This window comes from Podarcis muralis, chromosome 11 (assembly GCF_964188315.1).
Source record: "Podarcis muralis chromosome 11, rPodMur119.hap1.1, whole genome shotgun sequence".
Lineage (NCBI taxonomy): Eukaryota > Metazoa > Chordata > Lepidosauria > Squamata > Lacertidae > Podarcis > Podarcis muralis.
Genome location: NC_135665.1, coordinates 24802055 through 24825047, shown reverse-complemented (window position 1 = coordinate 24825047; position 22993 = coordinate 24802055). Strand labels below are relative to the sequence as shown.

At 43.1% G+C, this 22993-nt stretch overlaps 1 protein-coding gene across 1 annotated transcript in view; it reads right to left on the bottom strand.

The window, feature by feature from the left end:
• Positions 1–22993, bottom strand: part of TMEM232 (transmembrane protein 232) — a 153345-nt gene that overhangs the window by 74674 nt on the left and 55678 nt on the right. Inside the window, exons 9-10 of the mRNA XM_028748943.2 lie at positions 14962–15085; positions 14251–14470 (exon numbers count right to left, since the gene is read on the bottom strand). Coding sequence (XP_028604776.2) covers positions 14251–14470; positions 14962–15085 — 344 coding nt within the window. The remainder of the gene's footprint in view (positions 1–14250; positions 14471–14961; positions 15086–22993) is intronic.

Here is a 22993-nt window from a genome sequence, read left to right as displayed (position 1 = left end):
AGTCAAGTCTATCTGAGAAACTTGGTTTAAAAAAACAACTCAAGTAAGGATGTTTTTAAAACCCTGGGCCAAGTTAGTTACAGGATGAAACCATCATGTTGATAACATAGACTGGAATATGTAAACTCTGAGATGTGATGAAGTCTGAAGGCTTCAGCACATGCCTACCTTGTAAGTTGATTCACATTCTCAACATGATTTGCCCTAGTAACACAGAAGAGATCACCTTCTATTCCCTTTCCCCAATGAGAAGTGCAAAGCAACAGTTGCCCGTAAAAATAGATTCCTAGTCCATTTAAACACATATGGTGCAGAAGAGGAGATGCTTGCATGTAATCTTAAGGGAATGGAAGCAGCAGCAGAATGGAAGCCCTAAAGCCTTTGTTGGAATCACAGGGTAGCTCAAGATGTGGCATTTTTTTTATGAACGATACACTAACTTAAGAAAGGGTAGGGAATTTCAAGAGAGATCTTGACTGGGCTGTTCAAAGAGTTGAGCTCCCATTACAGTGGTACCTTGGCAGTCGAACGGCTTGGCTTCCGAACAAATCGGCTCCCTAACACCGCAAACCTGGAAGTGAGTGTTCTGGTTTGCGAATGTTTTTCAGAACCAAACATCCAACGCGGCTTCCACGGCTTCTGATTGAGTGCAGGAAGCTCCTTGGTTTTCGAAGGGACTTCTGGAACGGATTAAATTCAAGAACCAAGGTACCACTGTATTGACAACCATAAGTTTTCATCGGTACATTTAACATCTTCCCAGCATTGGTGATCACCCATCAAAATTCACAAGTAAAAGAGAGAGAGAGGTAGTTCAGTCAGTAGAACATGAGACTCTTAATCTCTAGATGACACTTGTGGTCCCTTCCAATTCTATAATTCTAAAATGATTCTAAAGGTCAGAAAGGGCTGGAATTTTCACCAGTGCCTCTCCTTTGTTACCACATGTCCATGACTGTCCATGACATGTCCATCTATACTGCGCATGTGTGCATCCAAGGGCACATCCACACTGGAGTTCAATGTGAATTTGGAGCTGCTTGGGTCTCTCCTGATTGATTGATTGATTGATTGATTGATTGATTGAGAAAGGAGCTGAACCACTGTATAACAGTGCCCCCAGCTTCCAGCCCCTCTAGACGGTCCAGAAGGGTGTTATGGTTGATGGTATCAAACGCCGCTGAGAGATCCAGCAGAACTAGGAAACAGCTCTCACCTTTGTCCCTAGCCCGCCGGAGATCATCAACCAGTGCGACCAAGGCAGTTTCAGTCCCATGATGAGGCCTGAATCCTGACTGGAAGGGATCCAAATGGTCCGCTTCTTCCAGGCGTGCCTGGAGTTGTTCAGAAACCAGTCGCTCAATCACCTTGCCCAAGAATGGAAGATTTGAGACTGGGCGATAGTTGGCCATCGTGGCCGCATCTAAAGATGTTTTTTTAAGAAGCGGTTTAATAACCGCCTCTTTCAGCGGGTCTGGGAAAGCTCCCTCATGGAGGGAAACATTCACCACCCCACGAAGCCCATCGCCCAGCCCTTCCTGGCTAGCTTTTATAAGCCAGGATGGGCAAGGATCAAGGAGACAGGTGGTTGGTTTCACTCATCCAAGCAGCCTGTCCACATCCTCGGAGGTAACAGATTGGAACTGATCCCACGCAATTTGACTAGACAGGACTCTGGCACTCTCCCGCCCCGGCCCTGCTCCCATGGTGGCGTCTACACCTTCCTGAATCTGAGCGACTTTATCTGCAAAAAACCTTGCAAAATCATTGCAGGAGATCATGTGGCCCATACTGGGCCCCGATGTAGCAGGTGGTTCCGCTAAATTACGAACCACCTGCAAAAGTCTCCTGCTGCTGTTTTCTGCAGATGCAATAGAGGCGGTGAAGAAAGTCTTCTTCGCCGTCGCTACCGCCACTTGGTAGGCTCGACATTGAGCTCTAACCCCTGTCCGGTCAGCTTCAGAATGGGTCATCTGCCACCGGCGCTCTAGTTTTAATATTCAAATGTACTCACACTTGTTTTGCAGTTATAAACAGCAGCTAGACAGGAATTTAATAATGGGCTGGATATCTGAATAAATAATAATAATAATAATTTAACATTTATACCCCGCCCATCTGGCTGGGTTTCCCTAGACACTCTGGGTGGCTCCCAACAGAATCAAAAGCACGATAAAACATCAAACATCAAAAACTTCCCCGAACAGGGCTGCCTTCAGATGTCTTCTAAATGTCAGGTAGTTATTTATCTCTTTGACATCTGATGGGAGGGCATTCCACAGGGTGGGCGCCACTACTGAGAAGGCCCTCTGCCTGGTTCCCTGTAACCTCACTTCTCACAGGGAGGAAACCGCCAGAAGTCCCTTGGAGCTGGACCTCAGTGTCCAGGCTGAACAATGGGGGTAGAGACGCTCCTTGAAATGTTTCCATTAGAGGAATTCCTCGCCCTTCTAAGTTACAGCAGATGCAGAGCTAGAATCTCATTTTCCAGGAATGCCAACACTCCTTGTATACGTTGAAAACTAACAGGAAAATATGGAGTTCTTACCAACAAGGCTTCACCCAAAAGATGGTGAAAATGTTACAAACTATCCCCGAATCATCTTTACTCTAAATAAGGAGTTTGGTCCCAAAGCAAATTCCTGCCCCACTCATGATCCCACCAATTTTGACAGCAGCTGTTAAAAGAAAGAAACAATGTGATAGTCCCCCCCCACCACCACTTTGCTGGTATGCCAGCTGAAGAGGGGGGACTTGTAGGTAGATGCAAGAGTGTGGGTGACCACCCTCAACCCTAGCATGGGTTGGCTAAAGGTAAATACAGCCCTTGGAATGATAATAATAAAAAAGAACTTTGCTGAGTCAATGATAGGTTATTGCAAGCACAACAGAGCCGTCATCAGCCTACATACAGCCTGTCTCGAAATCCATGCAATGAAATTACAAGTATTGCAGACCTACTATATTCTAGCCACTCATAAATGGATTTATAAATCCACTCATCATTAGCCATACGGCTCTTTTCCCGCTTGAATTAAGCTACATTACTTATTCCTGAATAGAAAAGATTGACAAAGAGGGCCTGTACTATAGAAGTCCTTGTATTTATTGCAATCAATCAATCAATCAATCAATCAATCAATCAATCAATCAATGGTATATATTCCTGCTTACAGAGACAAACAGATGGCAATATGTTAGGACTGTCATAAAAAGGGGGGGGGCCTGCAATCTAATAATAATGTCTAGACATTGAGAGAAATCTGTTATGAAACTAGTCATCCAGGGTCCCCAGCAGTATTGCAAGGCTCCCTCTTCAGTTCTGCTTTGCATGACCTGGTGACAGCTATCAAAAATGTTGCTTTATATATTGGAAGACATATATGCCCTTGACAGCTCAGCAAGTGAATATGCTGGAGGTGGAGGGTAGGGTATAAAAAGCCTCCGCAACAAAAGCTCTTTGAAAAGAAAGAAAGTTAAAGAAGAAAGATCCATTAGGTATTCAAGGAATATGAAAAGGAAAACGATTCCTTTCATATTCTAATTCAAGTTTTCTGCTCGCTGCTAATCGAGTAACCACTGAGAAACAAGAAATGTATTTAGTAATGCTGCAGGTGTTCCTCCTCTCCCATACCTCTCCAACACCAGCGTCAGGACTAAGACGTTTGGAACATAAAGCATTCCTTCCATGCGTTGACCCAACTTAAAATAAATAAGGACGAATTTGTTGCTGCGGTGTAACCATCTTCAACAGGCAACAAGACCTCTAGCAGAAACGTGTGGCCTCTTCTGTAGGAGCTAACTTTATGGCTCCTGTCCTGTCACAAAAATATTTGTACTGATATCAGTCCGTAGTGTCAATAATCTTTATTGAAAACAGAAAGGGGGGGGGAAGGATCCTAGATAGTAAAATTAGATTGAGGAAATATTCCATCATACCTTATTTGGCTCAACAGAACCAGAGGCTTGAAATATGAGAATACTTATTGGAATAAACTGGCACAGATTTTTTTTTAAAAAAAATAGGTCACTTATTTAGGCATTCCTTAGGGACGTGGGGGCGCTGTGGGTTAAACCACAGAGCCTAGGACTTGCTGATCAGAAGGTCGGCGGTTCGAATCCCAGCGACGGGGTGAGCTCCCGTTGCTCGGTCCCAGCTCCTGCCAACCTAGCAGTTCGAAAGCACGTCAAAGTGCAAGTAGATAAATAGGTACCGCTCCGGTGGGAAGGAAACAGCGTTTCCGTGCACTGCTCTGGTTCGCCAGAAGTGGCTTAGTCATGCTGGCCACATGACCTGGAAGCTGTACACCGGCTCCCTCGGCCAATAAAGTGAGATGAGTGCCGCAACCCCAGAGTCGGTCACAACTGGACCTAATGGTCAGGGGTCCCTTTACCTTTACCTACATACAGTACAGACCTTAGGGCAAGGTGTCATCAATATGCTGATGGGACCCAGCTCTATTCCTCTGTGACAATTGAAACCATGCAAGCTCTGATACCTGGACTCGGTCGTGGGCTGGATGAGGGCTAACAAGCTGACTCTGAATCATGGCAAGATGGAGGTGCTGTGTGTGATTGGTCCCCGAGTGCAGATAATTGGTTAACTGCAATTATGAGATCATACACTCCCAGAAGGAGCAGGGTCCTCATCAGGAAGTGCTCCTGGATCCATCTCTGTCACTAAAGACCCAGGTGATCTCAGTGGCTAGGAGTGTCTTATCAGCTGTGGCTGGTAAAACAGCTGTGGCCATTTCTGGACCGGAACAACCCATTCACTCTCATACATGGGCTAGTAACCTCCAGTCTGGATCACGGCAATGCACTCTGTGTGGGACTGACTTCGAAGGTGACCCAGAAGCTTTAGCTAGTGCAAACTGTGGTTAGTTGATTTTTCACCGAGACAGAATACGATCATCGCCCAGCTGAAAGAATGGTGGAGTCTGCCAATTAGCTGTTGGGTTGAGTTCAAGGTGCTGGCTGTGGTGTACACAGACTTATACAGCTTGCGGCCAGGATACCTAAAAGATCTTCTCATCCCTTATAAAGTTAAAGGTAAAGGGACACCTGACCATTAGGTCCAGTTGTGGCCGACTCTGGGGCTGCGGCGCTCACTTCGCTTTATTGGCCAAGGGAGCCGGTGTACAGCTTCCAGGTCATGTGGCCAGCATGACTAAGCCGCTTCTGGCGAACCAGAGCAGTGCACGGAAATACCATTTACCTTCCCGCTGGAGCGGTACCTATTTATCTACTTGCACTTTGACGTGCTTTCGAACTGCTAGGTTGGCAGGAGCAGGGACCGAGCAACGGGAGCTCACCCCGTCATGGGGATTCGAACTGCCGACCTTCTGATCAGAAAGTCCTAGGCTCTGTGGTTTAACCCACAGTGCCACCCGCAACTAACCAATCACTACATTTTGCAGGACAGGACAACCTGTAGGGTTGGCAATGACAGAACTCAGCTGTTAGTGTGGCAGCACCTGCCCTCGGAAACTTTCACCCATTACCTATCACAGGCACTGTCTTTATTGCCTTTTAGGCATTTGTTGAAGAATTTTCTCTTTCAGCGAGCGGAATCTTTTCTTCTAGTCATTATCTGAATTTATTTGAAATTGTTTTTATATGTGCAGTTGTTTTGTATGTGGCTTTTAGTGTATTGCAAAATTGCTTCGAGATGCTTCATGGCAATTCATAAATGAAATAAAATAGTAATAATACCTTCCAGACACCAATAGGCGCTCCCGTTTGTGTAACATTCTACATTAAAGTTTAATATGTTCATTTTATGTGAATGGCTTTCAGTGGGTAAAGCATAAATTGGAAGCACAGCTACATTTATTATCTGCTTTGCAAATGCTTCCCTTCGTATTTTCATATATATACACATACGGACGCACACATGTACGCATACACTCTTTCCCGTCCACACACACACATACATATACACTTCCACTTGCCTGTGTACATGTGTAAATATCTTTAACATAAATGCAGAAGAAATATATTAAACCCAGACTTTAATAAGCTCTCCATGGGAGCCCAGCTTTTGTTGATGTGATTGATGACACAGTGATAATGGCAGAGAGACCTGTCATTTTTAGCAAAATTTGAAAACTGAACTCTTCAAAGTAGGAGCAAGACAAGCATTTTGTAGAGTGATGGGAATTCTGACAGGCTTTATTCGGTCCCACTATGGCATGGCCATAGGTAAACAGACAACCCAAAAAGATCTATGTCTCAATGAGCCACAGACAGAGTATCCCGGGCTGTGATCTTGTCAGATCTAATTAGCTAAGCAAGGTCAGAAGTGGTCAATAATTTGACAGCATCTGTTTAGGGAAAACCAAGCGCATACTGGTGAGTCAGTTTCTTTCTTTTATGAATCACTACTGAAGGTAAGCATAAGCGCTATTGGAGGATCTTGGGGACCTTCATGCATGTCACTGCACAGATAAGATGTAAAGTGGTTGTTGTATTAAAGTTATTTGGCTCGGCGATGTCTACACTGGCTTGGACGTGTCCACAGAATGGAAGACGACGGGATCCCCAAGGATCTACAGGGAGCTGGCTTCAGGCTACCAGGCCTGTTGGCAGACCCACTATGCTTTACAAAGATGCCTGCAAATGTGATATTAAGGGCTGGCAAGATTAATCCTGCCATATGGGAATTCCCTGCAGACGACCACAGTACCTGGAGACAGTCAGACCGTGTATCCACAGCAGTGACCAGAAGAGCAATGATCGCTGGGAGGAGCACAGAAAGAAGAAACACCATGGTACTCCTGCGTCAGCAGAAGTGGATGTCTTCATCTGCCCCAGCTGCAACAAAACACATCCATATCCATCTCTACAGTCACAACAGGCGCTGTAACTCTCCAATGGTTTGACTTCACCCACAAAGGCGCACTCTTCCATTGTATCCTGAGACACAGACAAATGCTAACCAAACATTTTGCCACTAGGGATGGGGGGGGGGGAGTAATTAATTTCATTTTGAATTTTAATGTGAATCTATCATTCTCATTTTCTGAAACAATTTATGAAGCAAAACCCAGCTGTCCTTCAAAATTCATGCTTCTCCAAATTTTGTGATGCAAATAATGTGTACCCAAATGCACACATTAGGAGAAAGTATGCACCGAAATGCATATATTTGTTCAATGTAACACATATAAATTATTATCATTATTTATTAAATTTGTTGGTCACTTTTGTGCCACGGCAATTCAAAGTGACTTACAGTATTTTAAGCAAAAAGCAAGCACATACATATATTAAAGCCAGCATAAAGGGTGGGTGGAAGATCTAAAACAGGGGTAGTCAACCTTTTTATACCTATCACACACTAATGCATCTTTCTTGATGGTAAAATTTCCTTACCACCCACCAATGCTCGATAGAAGGAGGATTCAGCTTGTGCCGTAAAACCCCCTACCGCCCACCTAGAATCTTGAAACGCCCACTAGTGGGCAGTAGGGACTAGGTTGACAACCCCTGCTCTAAATAATCATTCTGTCTGTGGTTTTTTAAATTACATTAAAACATTGCACCCATGTGAAAAGGCCATAGATAGTTTAAAGCCAAAGGCATGATTAAAAAGGAATGTTTAAAGCCAAAGGCATGATTAAAAAGGAATGTTTTTGCCAGGCACCTAAAGATACATAACAATGTGTGGAATTAGGGGGATTTGCAGGCAGAAATGCGTACATCAGATTCAAAAATCTGTTTATTAGGAGAAATTCACACTAAAATGCTGACGAATTTTCATGAGGATTTAAAACAAAAATGCAAATAAATGAGATGCAGATATGTGAAGAACCGAAGACCAAAAAAAATTGAAACTGACAGAAAGTGAAAGATAAAACCATCCCTATTCACCATTCCCCACAACTTATCTCAAGTGCATAATTCATAACTTAATGGCTTAGTCCAAGTTGATTAACTATCTCTAACGAAGAAGGAAAAATAGTTCCACAGCTGTTTCTTAATTCCCTTGTACTTTCCCCCCATTCCCTTTAATGAAGTTCTAGCTGCAGCCTCAAAGGCTTTTAAATTAGAAAGACAGATATAACACATTAGAACATTCCCAACACTAATCAAAGATGCTCTGTTTTAAACTACACCCTAAGATAGCCTTACAAATGAGTCTGATCTAATAGTCTTCAGACAAATGACAACAACTGTAGTGAGAAACAGCAGAACCTCACAATTTTATGAAACCTCTCCAGTCTTTCTTCCTCACTTGTAAGCTTGATGATTTTTCTGTTCCCTGTGGCAGCCCTCCGAGCGAGTTCTGTTGATTTCACTTCCTTGCATTTGATAGTGCTAGTGCAGGGGTCTGCAACCTTTAAGACAAAAAGAGCCACTTGGACCCGTTTCCGAAGAAAAAACAACAACTGGGGGCCGCAAAACCATTGCGACATTTAAAACAAATATATCTCCGGAGCCGAGATCTGACAGCGGGCGGGAAGGTGACGTCGGGACAGTGCGTGACTAATGCACGCACCGCCCCCGTGCGACGTCACAGCCAGTACAGCGCCCGCCACAGTGAGGAGTGTCGGGGCGCACAATGCGCCTCCCCCCCTCGCTAGTATCCACCCCGGAGCAGCGGCAAAGATGTAAAAGAGCCACATGCGGCTCCGGAGCTGCAGGTTGCAGACCCCTGTGCTAGTGAAAGGGACAAAGTTCTTACCCAGCTCTCTGATTACTTCCAGCACAGCAGGGAATGAGAAAATGTACTCTCCCTTTGCAGTAGACAAACACACACCTGGCACCATTTTTTAAAGTGGGCAGGAGCACACACAGCACAGCCCTATCCTCCCTCCAAAAGCTGGGCTGCCTTCTATACAGGCATATCTTCGTCTGTGTCGACTAAGGAGGGGGAACATCACAGCTGTCACTGCCAAAGGATTTGGCAGGATCATTCAATTCAAGGGAAATGCAGATGGGACGTGTTTAGTAGGATTGTTTGGATAAGCTCCCAAACCCCTGCTCCCCTTCAACTCTGCCGAGACTTAAGTTTCCTGGCTGCCTCAAAAAGATAAACATGAAAATTGTATGTATCGAGGTCAGATGCACAGCAAAGACATTGATTTTTTCCCCATAACATTTCTGAAGTTTGACAGTGGCGGCGGCAATGCTTTTTAGAAGCAGCCTTTAAAATCAAGCATACATATATTTGTCTCAGCTTTTATGACAGATGTCATCGACATTGCTATGTGGGAAGATCATTTAAGATGCACACAACTATTAGAGGGAAAAGGAAGGTTAATAATAGGCTTTTCGTGCAGTATGTATCTTGTTAAGATGCAGAAAAAAAGGATTAAAAGTTCATCTCAGCGTTGACAGGAGAGCAAGGGGCCTGTTACCTTACCAAAAATGAAAGACAAAGAGCATGTAAAGGGCATTTTGACCCACTTATCCATGGACTATACGTACACAAGCAAAATATTAAGATGGACTGGAAAAACCAATAATGATCTTTCACTTGCAATGACTGTATTCCTCTATTATGCACAAAATCAAGCTCAACACATAAAAATAAATGTGTGTTCTGGACTACATTTGAGAAGAATTAACAAGATTAATTGTCTCTTTGTAGACTTCATTTGAACTATCCCAAACAAAAACTGACCCCAAATCTATTTAGGACAAAAATGAGATATAATGTTTTCTACTGACCTGGACATATATCCTGATTACTGCAGCGAAGCCTGATCTAAGGGTCAAACAAGACTAAATAAAATGCAGCTGTAAGGGAATCCCAATTAGATGAGAGCACTGATTCTCAACCCTAATGTTTGGTCCAAAATTCTGCCTAACCAGAAAGGCAAAAGGAGCTGTCCAAGATTCAGAGATCAAGAGGTCCTGGATAGCAGGGGAACTGTCCGGCAAAGAGTTGCAAGCAGCATAACACGAGATGTTGTTTTAGCACTGTCTTTCTTGGCATCAACTGAGATTTATAACTGGTTCTGCTATCCATACCATTCCTGGAATGTCATCGGAGCACATGAGGAATCTGCCATCCTCTGGATTAAGACTTATGAATGAGAACTGCCAGATAGGAATGATACTGCCTCTGTTCCTGAGCATCTTGGTGTCAGGAGTGCGTGCAGGAGCCAGGCCCTGTGACCTGTAGGGCTTTGCAGGCCTGGGGCCTTCCTAAGTTTGTTCTGAAGAGGCAAGGTGCAGCCGCACAGGTGAGGCCGATTGGTAACTCACAGCACCTTGTGGCAAGAGCCGGGAAGGGATATAAGGTCAGCATTTCCCTTCAGCTCTTTGCCACAGCAACACGCTTCCTGCCTTGCTGTGTTTGGCTTCTTGCTTCCTGATCCTCGGACCTTGGCTTCTTGACTCCCTGCTTCCTGATCCTCGGACCCTTGACTTTGTGACTCCTTGCTTCCTGACCCTCAGACCCTTGGCTTCTTGACTCCTGGCTTCCTGACTCCTGGTTTCTGGACTCTCGTTCCTGCTCCCACCCCACCATCTTGCCCCTGGTCCTGACGTCCTCAACCGGGACTTCGATCACACATAAACCAAACCGTGACACTTGGCATGCCTGTAGCCATGAGTGAATAGGTTCCATTGAATTGATGGTATCCTTGATATCAGCCTCTTCCTAGCTGATGTGGCATATGTGTGCTTGTAACCTCTGTGAACTCCTCTCGAACCCCATAAGTACTTGGGCTGGCAACAGCTCTTTTTCCTCAGAGCTTTCATTTACTTCTGGACTGATTTTTGCCAGGAAGGTGGTGACACACAAAAGGGAAGGAGGTATTCAACTCTTTAACCCTACACCAGCAAAATCATTCCTTTCCCCCAAAGTTGATATTTACCTCCAAAGGAAAGGGTTGACCAACATGATTTTCCTGCACAACAGGTAGGTTATTCCCAAGCCAAAGGTCTAGCAAACAGGGTTTTTACCCTGACTTGCAAATAACTAAATTGCACATACCAGCAAGAATAACTTTGCTAAATCAATCCCAGTGTTTGCCATGGCTACAGCAGAGTGGGTGTTCACAGAGCAGAGTTGGGAAATATTTAGTGCTATGGCAGTCTGAATGTACCTAAATCAGGTTTCTGAGGTAGTCGCTGCACTCTTATTGACTACAGTGTATGTAACAAGGAGCTGATAATTTATCCTAGACTGATTTTCTCAGGTCAGCTTGGCTTCCAAGTTCTTGTTGCAAATCTATCCAGGTCACAGAAAATGTCTATACCTTACCACAGAGGTGGCACATTTCTAGTACGATTAGTGCACTTTTCATGTTCACGGCACACAAAGATATTGTAGCATTTACCTGTGCAAATGAGTATTTTCTGATTAAAGGGAGAATGCCTGGGAAGGTATCAGGAAATGTGCACTTTGGAGAAAAGGTGCTTAGGTACACTGAGGTCCAGCTCCGAGGGCCTTCTGGCAGTTCCCTCCTTGCGACAAGTTAAGCTACAGAGAACCAGGCAGAGGGCCTTCCCATTAGTGGCTCCCGCTCCGTGGAGCACCCTCCCATCAGATGTCAAGGAAATAAACAACTATCTGACTTTTAGAAGACATCTGAAGGCAGCCCTGTTTAGGGAAGTTTTTAATGTATGATGTTTTATCGTTTTTTTAAATTATTATTATTATTATTATTATTATCATCATCATTATCATCATCATCAATTCTGTTGGGAGCATTCCAGAGTGGCTGGGAAAACCCGGCCAGATGGGTGGGGTATAAATAATAAATTGCTATTATTACTATGTCAAATCACACATTATAGGGTTCATTTAGATATGATGGACTCAGTTTCAACACATGCTACTTAAAACCAGTTTTTGTCAGTTGATCAGCTATTAGAATGACTGTGTTGGACAGGAAATGGTAGATGAGTTCTGGGGTTCTCCTTCTTTAATTTACTCTGCCCATTGCCCTTTCTGCTTCATAACCCAGAAAGTCCTTCTCATCTGCGTGGTGCCACCTCTCTCTCCCTCCCCGTTCCCCAGCTACCTCTTCCATGTAACTCAACAACCCACACCAACAACTAAAAGTAGTCTAAAATAGAACTGCATTCACTTGTGTTTATTCCTTCCTTGTTTGCCTGACTTTTCCCATTCCTCCTCTATCCTGGTTGCTCTGCTACCCTAATCTATCCCTTCCATTCTTGTTCCTCTATTATCTCCCTGAACAGACAAAATTTAAATTGTAGTTTCCTTGTGATACTGGCTTTGGGGAGCGGCTATGCCATGTTGTACTCTTGCATGTTTACTGCAGGTGCTAAATAAATAAATAAATTATCCATAAAAGGAGGGGTGGAGAAACTTCCCTAAAGTATTTTCACAAGTAGATGTTATTGGCCTCCACTTCAAGATACCAAAAGGCTTTGAATAGCCAAATGAAATATAACATTACAGAGTTACCCAAGAAATGGGCTTCCATGGAAGACCTCAAGCTGTGACTGCTGAAGCCCAGCATAATCCTACATAGAGTTAGCTTGTTGTTAGTCTATGAGTAATCTCACATTTCCTTCTTACCATAGTCAAATTGCAAGAACCCTTAATGAAACAAACAGCACCACTTGACATGGCCACTATCCCACTTCCCCTCACTCAACAGGTTTCAAGCATGTATTCCTTCCATTTCCATTGCTCATTAATTATGCTTTCAAGTGCCATCATATCACTTAACATATGTGAACAAAGTAAATTGCCAAACTTGGCTTAGTGCTTCGGTAATGAATGGCTCTTTCCTGCCAGGTTACCGAATGAATCGAATTTTGTCATTCCACATCTAGTATTACTGACTTTAACACATGCACATTTTCACACTACTGTATATAGAAGTTGCTGATAACATAATTGTGAATCTGAACTTCAACTTCAGTCCAGATGTCCCTGTTACTGCAATCCTAAAAATAAAAATAGAGACAAGTAGGATCAAAAGTGAGCCTTTGTCTTGAAATCACAGGTGTTGAAGTGTTGAAGTCCCTATTTTTAAGCCTTCCATAAGCTAAAATGACTTTCCGAATAGCACATCTTCTTTATCAATAATGTGCCATGGATATTACAAAAAAATAGATTGATTGTGATCCTTGATGACTCTGCGCCAGTGCTCATCTAGTTTAAAATAAACTTTCTTATGGCTTAAACCAATTTCCCCCCCCCCAAGTAGTAAACTCTATTTCAAGATTGGATTGTTGCCTGTGATCTTGTACAAATCTCATAGGATATTTGAGAAGCTGCTCCTTCCCCTATCCACCCACCGCATCCCAGTAACTTAAGATATGTAGCTGAATGTTTTTTCACAATGCCAACACCCCTGCAGTAACTCAGTTTGCTTAGTCAGATGGCACCCAAGGGAGGACTGCAAGTTGACAGCCAGACCAGTTCCACAGCTAAAGTTGACTGCAGACAAATCATATCGTTTTCCAAACATACTGATCCCAGCTGATCATCTAACAAATGCTTTAACTCTATCCTCTAAAATAAATTGTAGCATCAGCTGTCTTGTCAGCTGTGCATTAAAATGCTTGGACTTTTCTTTCTGTCTAGTAGCACTAGTAAACATTGTAAATTTCCTGTTCAATTAATGCGTGCTTGAGATTTGTTAAGTATGTAAAAGCATGGAGAGGATTTTCTGTTGTTCCAGAAGATATGACACACCAACTTTTCATGTTACTTAAGGGCGCATTTTAAAGTGGTTAATTAGAAGTTATTATGTTCATACTGAAAGTAGCATGGGCTGTAATTTGAATATTCCTTTGATCATAAGTATATTTATTTAGAAACAAGCCACATTACATCCCTAGTAAGTGTGTTCAATATTGTATTAATTAATTTTCCAACAAGACCAATACCTTTTTACTATAAACCTGAAATCTGGAGCACTTTTTAAAAAATGCATTTTTATCATTATAATTACAAGTAACATGTAGGCCAAAGGTATAAATACAACACAGTATTTACATTTAACAGACAAAAAATTAAAGCCACTGTTCATAATTCATATGGTGTGAAACATCAGGAAATGTCTCAGCTGCTCCTGGTTTACAAATTCTATAGTCAACCTTTCTTATAATATGACATTGATCTGGAATTTTCTGAAGGAGGAACTATCATTCATAAAATGCATAGGTGGCAATTAGGTGTTTCAGTGCAAATGCAGTAATTGTGCTCATTTATATGAGATCAACTGAAACATGATGCTTTAAGGATACAGCTCCATATGTCTACATACACTCAACATGAAGGAGGAAATTTGAATCTTTGGTACTTACGGTCATCAGGTGAAGAGCGGTAGCTCAAGAGATCTAGTAAACCTGCCCCTCTTAATCTTTTGTCACCTTTATGTTCCTTGACACAATCACAGAATCCAAGAAAAGCCGTTTTTTGCAAATCTGCACTAGTGCCATGTAAACAGACTTCTTTGAGTAGATTGGTATATATGTATCCCACAGGCCAAAGCCAGCATGAGAAGTTTCCCTTGTAGATCTTTTTCTGTAGAAGGAAATGTGAAATTTCTATCATGTACCAACTCAGTGACACCAAGATTACATTTCTAAAGGAAGAAAGGAACTACATATATCCAGGAACATGGTTGAACAGTGGTAGATAGACATTTAAACAACCAAATACATTTTATGCATCAGGCTGATAAATGCACTGCAATTTTTACAGCACACCTCTCAGCTGAGTTCTATACATGCTTACTCAGATAACCCTATCGTGTTCAATGGGGCTTATTCCCAAGTAAGTATTACAAGTGGCTTCCTCTGTTGAACATATCAGACATTGCTGGTGTTTTGGGCTACAGATTTCAGGTTTATTCGACTAGAACAGCTGGTTGCTTAGTCAGTTGCCCAACCGGGAATACTGGCGCCAACATAAACTTCACAGACAAACAGTAAAGAAAATAAATGCTTTGCTTCTATTCCATTTAGGGTTTTCAACACATTCCCTCCCTGCATCTAAATTAGCTTGGGTGTTACCTGCTTCTGAAGAGGCAGAGAGCTTGAAATAAAATCTCTCACTAGGTCCATTAAAACTCTCAGGCAGGACATGTTTAATTTGGCAGTCTCTCCAAGGACCATCAGGCCCAACACTGATTCCAACCTAGATGTTTCGGGATAGGAAAGAAAAACATTGGTCCAAATTAGAAGAATAAATTGATATTTTTTCCCCAACAGGAAAACTGTATTGGCATTAGGATCAATTGTTTTCAGTGTTTACTCCCAACTACCTTTTATTCATAAATGCTAACTTCTTTTGGAGAGGTTCCAGTAACATGAACATATAGAGAGTATGTTTTCATGTGGCATAGCTTCTGCTAAATCGGGTCTCGGATACCTGCATTTCTATACTGATTTAAATGTAAAGACTTAGATAGCCAGACCAAGGGTTCTTTTCCATAGAGACCACTCCACTACATCAGAGCTTGCCAGGAGCCAGTGTGGTGTAATGCTTTGAGTGCTGGACTAGGACCACTCAGCTAAGAAGCTCACTGGGAAAACTTGGGCCAGTCACTATCTCTTAGCCTAAGTTAAAGGTAAAGGACCCCTGAATGGTTAAGTCCAGTCAAAGGCAACTATGGGGTTGCAGCACTCATCTCACTTTCAGGCCAGGAGAGCCAGTGTTTGTCCACAGACAGCTTTCCAGGTCATGTGGCCAGCATGACTTAACGATTTTGGTGCAACGGGATACCGTGACGGAAGCCAGAGAGCACAGAAACACCATTTACTTTCCCACCACAGCGGTACCTATTTATCTACTGGCACTGACGTGCTTTCGAACTGATAGGTTGGCAGGACACAGGTGGCGCTGTGGTATAAACTACTGAGCCTCTTGAGCTAGCCGATCAGAAGGTCAGCGGTTCGAATCCCCGTGACAGAGTGAGCTCCCATTGCTCTGTCCCAGCTCCAGCCTATACTGGAGAAACAAGTATGTAACCTTCAGCTCCTTGGATAACAGGTGGAATATGAATGAATGAATGAATGAATGAATGAATGAATGAATGAAGAGCAATATTACAAAACCTATTAGGAAGAGTAGGGCAAAACATTTTTTAAAAAACTGTAGGAGGTGGATGCTTGATTAATGGAGTAAGTGAGTTCATAGCCTCCAAAAAGAAAAAAAAGTGGGACTGGGACAAGTAATTCAAAATGGTGTATGGGACAAGTAATTCAAAATGGTGTATGGATATATTGCTCCTATATCCCCACTGGTGAAACTCAGGCACACCAAAGGTTATGAAATCTGGCATTTGGAGTTGTTGGTGCTTGTTGGGGGCAAGAAGTGATATTTATCAGCTACTCCAGTTAGCAGTTTGAGCACTGGTAAAAAGTAATTCACCCACAATCAGACAGCGATGCAAGGTGAGGTTGTTTGGGTGGAGGAGAGAAAGGCAGCATCTAGAAAAAGATCAAAGGAGGCTCAATTTCAGTGTATCATTTAATTTCATGTGGCATTTTAGTTGGTCCTTTCCCTCCAAAGATAGGATTGCAGTGGTACCTCAGGTTACATACGCTTCAGGTTACAGACTCCACTAACCCAGAAATAATGCTTCAGGTTAAGAACTTTGCTTCAGGATGAGAACAGAAATCGTGCTCCGGCGGTGCAGCAGCAGCAGGAGGCCCCATTAGCTAAAGTGGTGCCTCAGGTTAAGAACAGTTTCAGGTTAAGAACAGACCTCCAGAACGAATTAAGTACTTAACCCGAGGTATCAAAGTATATAGAAGTGCTTCTATGCTTTAAAATATTGGTAAAGCGTGTTCTCCATAACAGAGAGCACGTGTTGCGGTTGGGGAAAACAGGCCACCATGCAGTGACTAGGCAAATTTGGTGAGGAACCCAAGCCTTTAAGTGGTTAAATTTGGGTTGCTGGGGAGTTTTGAATGTGGCCAATTTGGAGGAGGGGTCAGAGTCCTTAAATACAGGGGCCAGACGTTGGACGCTCTCTTGGCCATTTTGCATCGGATCACCCGCCCTCCCGCCCTTTTATAGGGTGGTTTTTTGTTTTGCTCGCTTGACCTTGCTATTGCCTGTCATGGGGTCGTCCGCCTTGGTGCGGGGGCCTAGTAGGAATTTTGCCATCTGGCTGATTGGCTGGTGCCATTTGGTTTTTGCCTACTACGTAGCAAATCGTCACAACTTGTAAGGTTGGCGGTTAGGCATTGGTTAAATTGGTGCTTGGAGGGGTAAGTGCCTACCCCTCCAAATGATGCGGAAAGGGAATTCCGTTAAAGGAATCCAGGGGCTTGCCATACAATTTGTCCTTGTCCCCGGAGTCGGACCTGCGGCCGTGCAAGCCCCACCGGAACATGAGGGTGAGAAGTGAGGGACTGATTCCCAGCCTCACTTCTCCCCAATACTTGTTTCCCACGCTGGCTTCCGCCGGTGTCCGGAAGTGCCAGCTCTGTCCTTGAGGGCAAGGACAGATAGTCATAACCAATGCCTAAGCAACCACTCACATTTTTGTATTTAAATAAAGTTGTGGCCAAAATTATGCCAAAAACCTTAAACAAAAAATCATGTGTGAAGTGTGAATTTTTTGGTGGGTGGCACTGTGGGACTCAACATGCAACAGCATCTCACCAAGCCACTTAGATGGGGTAAGTTTCCACTGAAATGAAAAAATATATATAGCATATGCACAAATTCTTCCAGATGAACTACCTCACTGGCTCTATTTAACTATGATATTGTTCCTAAAGACTTGACTGTTGGGGCACTACTGTATCTGAACCATTTGTGTTTTGTTCAAAAAGACAGAAAATTACCGTAACACTGTGAGGGATAAACCAGTTATGTCACAACAGAAGGATTTTGGTTCATTCATATCATGGTACAAGTGTAAATGCCTGCCATACTGGAATATTCTATCTAAAACTTTATTGGATAGCATCATGTTTTGCAAAACTGTACTGACAAAAGATATACCCCATCACAAGCACTTGTAGGCTTTTGCTACAAGTGGGTAGTTTAGTAGGGCTGAACTGCCTTATTATCAAGCCAGCGTCTGGCTGGTTCTTCTTAGAAATAAAATGGTGGACTGCATTAATCTCTGGTCTGATCCAACTCTCAATAATCTTGTTTATTTTTCACTTCTGTCTATTTGCTCCATTTTACTTACTGTGTGCCTAATGCTATTTTTTAATTAATGTGATGTGGCAGTCCTATAGACACTAGAGCCAATGGAAAACATTAGGTTAAATATCTATGAACCCTAATACTATGAATGTGATGACAGAGGAGTTATCTAGCTAATTAGATGGGAAGTAAAGTGAGGATGTGCCATAATTAAATGAATAATTGTATAATCAAAAGTTAGTGCTCACTGAGAAGAACACAGGAGAAGGTGACCAGTAGGACATTGGTGGGATCAATGCTATTACATTTAATTCCGCCTGTCCATTAGGGAGAAACTACACACCAAGCTAATAAATTCACAAAACATCAGCAAAGATTCACTTAATAGGAAGACTATTCACATAATACATATTTTAGTCATTTGGTAATAAGGTCAGAGTTTGGGGAGAGAGCTATTATAAGGAAGGAAGGAGGGAAAGGGAAAATCAGCAAATGTAATTATGATTTTAGAATGCAATATAAGAAAAGCAGATTGCATAATCCTGAGCTATGTTCTAGATGCTATAGTTTGGTTTTGTATCTGTTTCTGTATTGATAACATTATAAAGTATGGTTTATAACCTGATGCCTTGGTGCCAGAACCCTTTGGAGCTAACCAGGGGCTCTTGGCTGACCTGTGTGGTGAGCCATCAGAAGTGTGAGGTGGAACACCTTTCAAGTTGGTGAAGAGTTCTGGTGCCATGGAGTGGCCCAGAAGATTCAGGCTGCCCACTAGCCTCTCCTAGACAAGGGCTGAGACTTTGCCTGAACAATAACAGTCTTCCAAGCTCACCTTTGTTTCAGTGTGTTCCCTTTCTGACTGCTGACACTCAGCAACAGAGTACTCTTCAGCCAACTGTGCTGCGGAGGGGAGGCTCAACTGGCTTTTATAGGCTGCCAGCTGACCAGACATGGCCTGCAGACAATGCCCAGGCAGCCTGCAGGGCACTGCTCAACCAGCGGGGCCTCTGATTGGCCCAGTTGAAGCTGGCATTGGGTGGGGAATCCCCACACCTTGATTCTGCCAGGCCCTAGCTGCTGGGGATGGTAGACAGGGGTGTGGTCCGCAACCACCACCCACCCGAGGAGTGAGCAGCCATTCGTTTCATGTATAAGCACCCCACCCACCAGTTCAATCCCCGGCAAGGTAAAGGTAAGGGGACCCCTGACCATTAGGTCCAGTCGTGGCCGACTCTGGGGTTGCAGCGCTCATCTCGCTTTATTGGCCAAGGGAGCCCGGCGTACAGCTTCCGGGTCATGTGGCCAGCATGACTAAGCCGCTTCTGGCGAACCAGAGCAGCGCACCGAAACGCCGTTTACCTTCCCGCTGGAGTGGTACCTATTTATCTACTTGCACTTTGACGTGCTTTCAAACTGCTAGGTTGGCAGGAGCAGGGACCGAGCAACGGGAGCTCACCCCATCGCGGGGATTCGAACCACCAACCTTCTGATCGGCAAGTCCTAGGCTCTGTGGTTTAACCCACAGCGCCACCCGCGCCCCTCAGTCCCAGGTACTGTCAGTTAAAAGATCACAGGCAGCAGTGCTTGGAAGCTTTGGAAAGCTGCCAAGAGTCGAGTACAGTATTAGAGGCTGGAGTTGCCAATGGTCTTATTAAGGACAGGGGCCAAAGAAGTTGCCCTGGTTCCACGTCTCTGTACTCATGGCAGCTGCTTGGTTTTGCTTATACAGTGGGACCTCGGGTTAAGTACTTAATTCATTCCGGAGGTCTGTTCTTAACCTGAAACTGTTCTTAACCTGAAGCACCACTTTAGCTAATGGGGCCTCCTGCTGCCGCCGCGCCGCCAGAGCATGATTTCTGTTCTTATCCTGAAGCACTATTTCTGGGTTAGCGGAGTCTGTAACCTGAAGCGTATGTAACCTGAAGTGTATGTAACCCGAGGTACCACTGCATAAGTCTTAGACTATATAATTTGCTCTTAAGGCAGTTCCTGGCAAATTTTCTGTGACCAGTGGGCTGCAGGATATGAAAATTATAATTTGTCAAAAGTTATGTAACAACATTTAAATAACTAAGTACAACATTTACTAAAATTAATTGGCTAGATCAATTTTTCATGCCTTTGATTTTTTTGGAAACTTTTGGCCTTTGCAAACTTTAAAAACTGCAGATTTTTTAAATAAAAAAGTCAAACGAGTACTTATAAAAAGTGCAGGTGGCAAGAACATTCTAAATGAGGCCTGGAAACACAGTGTAAAACTAAACCAGCTCAGCAATACAGATAATTTCCCTCCCATTGACTGCAATGTAAGGTAGAAAAATAAAGTAAAGATTAGATCCTTCCAAGCTGGGGACCATTTGGGCGTTTCACAGACATAATGTAGTGGTTAGGAGTTACTCGTGCGTAAACCGACCCCGTTTGGGTGCTTGGTTGCCTGGTTAAATCCTTCGGACTGCACAGCCCATCTCCGCTTGACTGCCTCAGTCACTGGCAGAATCTGTCTGTGGGCGTTTCTTAAACCTCTGCCAGCATAAAAGCTGTTTGACACCTAATCGTCTCCGCCTCTCATTGCGCGGGAGTCTCCTGCGCAGGGTGGGCGTGGGTAGCGGAGTGCCTGGGCTCTCTTCACTGACTTCCAGGGAAGAATCCCAGAGCCCTTCCACCTCCTCTTCCCCTTGCTCTCCTGGACTCTTGGTGTAACGCGTATTTCCTTCCCCTTCCACCGAGCTGAGTCTCCCCCCCTTGTGCTAGGACCTTCACCTGCAGAGTCTGAGACCCTCTCCTTCTCCCGTGTCTCTGATGTCAGTTCCCTGACACATAACTACTGTGGAAAGCGGGGCACCAATAGTTCTCTACTACAGTGATTCACCCACAATTTTTCTCACTGACCACTTGAAAATCCCTGAGGGTCTTGGCTCACCACTTAATGTTTTTCTGCCCGCTGCAGCAATTGTAATGCACCGTGCTAGATGCATTATGCTTTTTAATTATATCTTTTACTGCTTCTTTTATTTCTTATATATCATAGTTTATTGTATTACAATATGAATTTCATAAAATTCAAACTGTCATGTACAATGTAAGAAATAAAAGAAGCAATATAAATACAATTAAAAATCAATATAAATATTTAATGCACTGGATGTGCCGTCTCCTGTCTTCAACCACAAATCCACAGACACACAACAGACCACACGAATGAAGCTTGTACACTGTTTGGGAACCCCTGGACAAAAAACAACAACTAAGATTAATCAGGTGACAGGCCATATATGAGAATTTTCTTCAGATATCCATATTTTGAACATTAAACTCAAATCATAATGGATAATGTAAGCTACGGCCAATCCGAATCACTTAAGTCTTGTAACCAACAATGGTCTGTGGTATTTATAAAACAGAACTCTTTCTAACATACATTTTTTTCGTTTCAAATTAAAAAAAAACCTGAGATACAGCAATATAGTTGTACAGAAATGTCATCAAAACGTCAACAGAGCATAGCAGTAATGCATGACTTTAATAAAATTATACAAAATACTGTGCATTAGCTAAGTTAATGATTCTTAAGCAAACAACAGATAAGTTGTCTGCTCCTGCAAAATGGCATTAAAGCTATGTTCAAGGGGATGTCTTGGGTTTCACAAAATCATGACATTATGAAGAATAAAGCTGATCTTTAAATATCCAATTTGCACGTTAATTCTAGGGACAGCTGCCTTCAAAAATCTCGTCAGCCCAAAGAAAATGCAGATGATATTCTTTATTGCTATGACGTTATCTGCAATCCTAAAATGGCCTCTTTTGACTTTCAGTTCCATTTTGCTAGTTTACCCCAAGGCTACCTCTGTGATATATGAATAAAAATGATTCATCAATGTCAACAACCTTATGTCAAACTATTGGTTCTTTGGCAACATTTTCTCTTCATTCAGACTTAGTTATATGGCTGAGAATCCAGGGGGGGAAATGTCCTTTCAGAAATAGTAACCAGATCTCATTAGCTCACATATAGACTTAAGAAAGGAATGTTTTAGAAATAACAGAACTCTGACTGTGTGAAGAAATGAAAAATGATTCCAGGAGGGCTCGCTGACAACAATGGATATATGATACAGCTTTAACCAATGTCCTGGAAAATGTAACAAGCGACACAAAAATGTTGTATCATATTCCCCTGAAAAGCTCTTAGAGCCAGCTGAAAAACACTCATCAAATTCTAAGAGAGAATTAGATGCATTAATTTAATGTAGTTTAACACAAGAACACAGCTTGTTGAAATTGGCAATACAGTATGAGCCAAGACCACTAGGTTAAAATTGTGCATCACTCAAATTTGAATTGAATAAGGGTGTTTACACTGGAAGTATAACGATCATTTCCCTATTTCCCTTATTATTTCAGTCAAGGGATAAAAGCAGTGTTTCACATTTGCGTTTCTCACTTGAGGAGGGTAAATACATTCTATTTTAGATATGCAGCTAGCTTTGATTATTGAGGGGAGAGTACTGCCTTCTTTAAAAATGGATAGGACAATCTCTCAATTCAAACAAACAAAGAAACAAACACCCTATCTGACTTGTATATACGTCTCTTCTCTTTCTCACAGTTTCTTCTGCCCCCAGTGCTATTTTTATTTTTAAAAAGAGGTGCCGGAACTCACCACGAGCGCCTCCCTTGTCCGCTTATAATGGCAACGGCGCCCAACTGGGAGGTGCTGGAACTGAGTTCCATAGCTGTCAAGCGTCCCTTATTTGGAGGGACAATCCCTTATTCCAGCGCCATGTCCCGCTGCTGTCCCTTATTGATGGATGTCCCTTAAATGTCCCTTAAATGATGTCCCTTAAATTTCAAAGGAAGCAGCTCCTCTCCCTCCCTCCCTGCCGGCCAGGGAGGAGGGAGGCTCCAACTGTGTTGCTTGGCTGCGTTGCTCAC